Source organism: Zootermopsis nevadensis, unplaced genomic scaffold (genome assembly GCF_977971745.1).
Source record: "Zootermopsis nevadensis isolate Lab colony 2312 unplaced genomic scaffold, Znev_1.0 Znev_ptg000021l, whole genome shotgun sequence".
NCBI classification, from domain to species: domain Eukaryota; kingdom Metazoa; phylum Arthropoda; class Insecta; order Blattodea; family Termopsidae; genus Zootermopsis; species Zootermopsis nevadensis.
Window position 1 is genome coordinate 6,141,849 of NW_028259153.1, and position 4,711 is coordinate 6,146,559.

A 4,711-nucleotide genomic window follows, 5' to 3' on the forward strand; every position below is an offset into this window, starting at 1 on the left:
TTATGAAGACGGAAAATTCTACAAACATACCAAAAGATCAATAAATGCAATGCATCAAAATGTATAATAGTTTTAAAATAATATAGATTGATATAAACCTGAAGATGATGTCATAAAACATCGAAACATGTCGTTCAAAAATAGAAGCGCTGAATAATGTAATGTCGTACTACGATAAAAGAGCGCCATAAATATAACATAATATATTTTATACTATAAATGTTATAATATTTTAACAACATCATTTTAAATAAGTTTGTGTATAGACTGTGAAAATGAATATATGTACCTTATTCTTGCTGGTTTTGGATAGAGTAATGAAGAAAGTTGTTGAAGGTGGCAGAAGAGGTATTCAATGGGAAATACAAGATAGGCTCGAAGACCTCGATTTTGCGGATGATATCTGTCTGCTCTCGCAAAGATTTCAGGATATGGACACAAAGCTAGCAAGATTGCAAAAGGAAGCAGAGATTGCAGGGTTAAAGATCAACATCCAAAAGACAAAGGAGATGAGAATTCCATCTGAAAATGAGACAAAACTAACAGCGCTTGGAGAATAAGTGGAACAAGTTGACTCCTTTGTATATCTAGGCAGTATGGTCGGGAAAGATGGAGGGACAGAAGAGGATGTAAAGAAGGCAAATGGAGCCTTCGTTCAACTTTATCCCGTCTGGCGAAACAAGAACATCTCGAGACGAACCAAGCTTAGACTGTTCAATAGCAATGTGAAGTCAGTTCTCCTCTATAGCTGTGAAACATGGAAGGTTACAAAAGCTATTGTTAATCGGTTACAAGTCTTCACCAACCGGTGTTTGCGGCAAATTATAAATGTGAGGTGGCCGGATATAATATCAAATGATGTCCTGTGGGAGATAACAAATCAACCACCGATTGACGAGCAAATTAAGGAAAGAAAGTGGAGGTGGATTGGCCACACATTGCGCAAGCAACCTGGACCAGTTGAAAAGACAGCACTGGACTGGAATCCGCAGGGAACACGGAGACCGGGCCGTCCGAGGAAGACATGGAAGAGAACGGTGGAAGAAGAGGCTATGGAAGCTGGTAAAACTTGGAGTGAAGTGAAACGCTTGGCTGTCAACAGAACTAGATGGAAGGTCTTCACTGCTCCACCAGGAGTAACAGGAAATAACTAACACTTTATCTTCGTAAATCGTGATTTTCCGGGGGGGTGGCCCATGCAAGAGGAATCCCAAAACGCACGTTTTAACAATGGACCTGTCGTCAGACAGAACAATCTATAATAATAATGATAATAATAATCGGAGGCGGGTTGCTTCGCTAATGCACAAAATTTTATTAGCAAAATTATACGTATATGTCGTTAGAGGCATTGCGTATCTTAATTAGCACACCGGAAACAAGTTTTTTAAATAAACTATAAAGGTAGTAACTATGCAAATGAAGGACATGTTTCAGCTTCAACAGAAATGAATCACGGTGTGCCACAGGGTTCAATTCTCGGGACGACAATATTTTAATTATACATGAACGACCGGTCAATAAATATCCAAGAATCAAAGATAATTTTATTTGCAGATGACACAAATATTTTAGTAACAGCAGAGAATGGCCACATCCTTGAACAGAAAATAAATAGGGTTATTATGAACAATTTGCCCTCATGGTTTTACGTAACAGTCATATAATAAATATTGACAAGACAATAGCAATGTCGTTTTGTAATAGGCAAAAATGAGATCCAGTGAAACCTCAAGTCAAACTTGACAACAGGGATTTATATTATAATTCAGAAATAAAATTCCTATCATTGCATCTCAGTTTAAACATGAAATGCTAAGATAGTGTAATTGCGTCATATTGTGAATATTATATCGATTATTTATTTTAATCCGTCTGATCACAATATAATTTTTATGAAATCCTAAGTACATTTAAAGTTTCTCAGTTCCAAACTTAGTATCAAATCATTCAAAAATGTAACGAGTCCACACATCATAAGGAGCACTTACTTTGCATACAGCCACGCTCATCTGAGGTATGGTTTAAAAAAGTTAAAGTGTCCTTAAATTACAAAACCGGATTTTACGAATAAACAGTGGTGTGAGGAGATATGCATGAGAATGTAGTATTGAAAGTGTTTCTGTGTTACTGGGCGTGTAGTCAATTACAGCGCTTCTCAAAGTGGGCATGTCTTGACGCATTTAAAATTTTTCGCGGACATTCTTAATCTGCAGAAATGCATTTTCTACTAATTCCTGAATGAGTAAAGAGTGGTGAGGTGAGATTTTAGTGATATTTCATCGTAGTAACATATAAACATATTACATATAATCAGCCAAATTCTTTAAAAAGTATCTATGAAAGTTGTGATCATGTTGCTACGAAGTAACTTCATAGCAATTGTCACAGAAAATCGAGTTATTTTGGTATTCTGTGACAACTGTTGCTGTTTCGAAGTTTATAGCGAGTTTGCAAATTTACAGTAATTTTTGACAGGTTACTACTGATAATAACTTCATTTTAGTGGAAATTATCTTCTTCTTTCCTGTGATTTTTGTTAATCATTTATTAGTTTGCAGTATTAATACACTAAACTCTCCATTTAATCGAATAATTGGTAGCTTGAAAACACTGCATAAATGGAGCTTAAGAATATATAACAAATAGGAAAATTGGTTCCAACATTTTTAAAACATATAGCATTTTAAAGAATACATAATTTTAAACGCTTAAATTTGTAGAAAAAAAATAATTATTGCATTTATAAAATTTAGATCTTAGAATTCCCAGGTTATGTACGATCCACTTTAAGCGCATCTTTATTTATTTAATAAAACATTTGTGATATGGTGGGTTATCGGCGTCCGTCATGTCAGTCTGTCGGTCTGTGGACACGTGTAGAGTAGAATCTCATTAATTAAATTGCCCCTAACTATATGAAACTTTGAATACATGTTTTAGTAAATTTTACTAATTAATGTATCATGGATTTTTTGTTTAGATGGCAAAGCAAGGAACAATGGATAAGTTCATTAAGAAGAAACGTAATATGAATGACGACGAAAATTCTGATTCTTCACAATCATTTGCTAGCGAAGTAATCAACATTGAACCACCTGCTACAATGAAAAGAATACGCACTAGTTTTACTCGAAATTACGATGCTTCATACATTGAGTTCGGATTTGTAGCCATGGCTGATGGTGCAGTACCAAAACCGCAGTGTGTTATCTGTGGCGATTTGAAAGGAAGTGCTTTGATTTGAAAAGTCGTCAGAAACAGATTTTTGATGTGTCACATAATAAGTACTTCTGCTTTGCGAGCATCTTATAAGGTTGCACTTCGAACAGCTAAGAAGCCGTTTACAATTGCCGAGACACTGGTGAATGGTTGTCTCAGAGATGTCTGCTTTGAAATGTTTGGCGACGCGGCTGCTAAGAAAGTGGCTCAGATATCACCAACAAATGACACAATTACTCGAAGAAATCAAGATATTACTAATGATCTCTTGGTATATGTACGCTATCAACATGAAGCCGATTTGAAGGAAGAGTTTTTGTTTGCGGAATCTCTACCAACACATACAACCAGTTATGAAATATCCAAAGCTCTTAACGACTACATAGTTGGCAAATGTGGGTTGAATTGAAAGTTTTGCGTTGGAGTATGTAGCAATGGTGCTGCGGAAATGACAGGCAAGCATTCAGTTGTTGTTGCCAAAATTAAGGAAGTAGCCCCCGAATGTAAGTCTACGCAATGTTTTCTACATAGAGAAAGTTTGGCGACAAAAACATATCAACAGAACTAAACAGCGTCCTTACAGACATAGTTAATATTGTGAATTTTATAAAAGGGAATGCTTGGAATTCAAGATTATTCGCTGTATTATGTGATGAAATGGGAGCTAGCCATAAACATCTCCTTTTACATTCCGAAGTGCGTTGGTTGTCACGCGGTAAAGTTTTGTCGAGAGTATTTGACCTCCGAAATGAGCTTGCAGTTTTGCCAAGCAAAAAAGCCAAATTGGTCACAATTACTTCAAAATGTTGATTGGATAGCAAAGCTGGCCTATTTGGCTGATATCTTCGGAATTTTGAATGAACTGAACATTTCCATGCAAGGAAGAATGAATTCATGTTTGACTACGGCGGATAAGATCGATGGACAAAAGAGAAAGCTAAAAGCATGGAAGACTCGTGTCTCAAAGAATTGCTTTGATATGTTCTATAACTTATCTACAACTATTGCCGATGCAGCTGAGGAGCTTAATGTTTCGTCTGTACAAAATGTTGTTAGTGAACACCTGACAAACCTGGCACACCGTTTTGAGATCCACTTTCCTGTTGAAGAAGATCCACGGAAAGGAACTGGATAGATCCATAATCCATTGACTACACTGAAGGATGACTTGCCGGTCACTTTGGAAGACAAGTTGTTGCAGATAGCTGCTGATCAAGGGCTTAACAATATTTTCAAAAATGCATTATCACTTGCCTCCTTTTGGATAAAATTGAAAGGCGAATATCCCGAACTAGCTGAAATTGCACTTAAAACTCTGCTTCCGTTTCCCTCAACATAACTTTGTGAGACTGGATTTTCGACCAAGTGTGTCATTAAGACTAAGTACAGAAATAATATGGACATTCATGTTCCATTGCGCTTGGCATTGTCTTCAATTCAGCCACGGATTGAGAATCTAGTAAAGAAGCAGGCTCATCTGCCACATTAG

The 4,711-nt window shown here is 36.4% G+C and overlaps 2 protein-coding genes across 2 annotated transcripts; both read left to right on the forward strand.

Annotated features, from left to right (window-relative positions):
- Window positions 1–596: 596 nt before the first annotated feature.
- LOC147873107 (uncharacterized) lies at window positions 597–1,154 on the forward strand. The gene has a single exon (XM_087352594.1). It carries the CDS (start codon window positions 597–599, stop codon window positions 1,152–1,154), a length of 558 nt encoding a protein of 185 aa, XP_087208720.1.
- Window positions 1,155–3,001: 1,847 nt separating this feature from the next.
- Window positions 3,002–4,711, forward strand: LOC147873108 (SCAN domain-containing protein 3-like). Its single transcript, XM_087352595.1, is given in 5 exon segments — window positions 3,002–3,218; window positions 3,221–3,282; window positions 3,284–3,764; window positions 3,767–3,980; window positions 3,982–4,711. Coding segments are annotated over 5 exon segments (1,704 nt in total).

What these genes read in the sequence shown, in the direction of transcription:
- LOC147873107 (XM_087352594.1), top strand. Translation starts at nt 597, where the DNA reads ATGGTCGGGAAAGATGGAGGGACAGAAGAGGATGTAAAGAAGGCAAAT.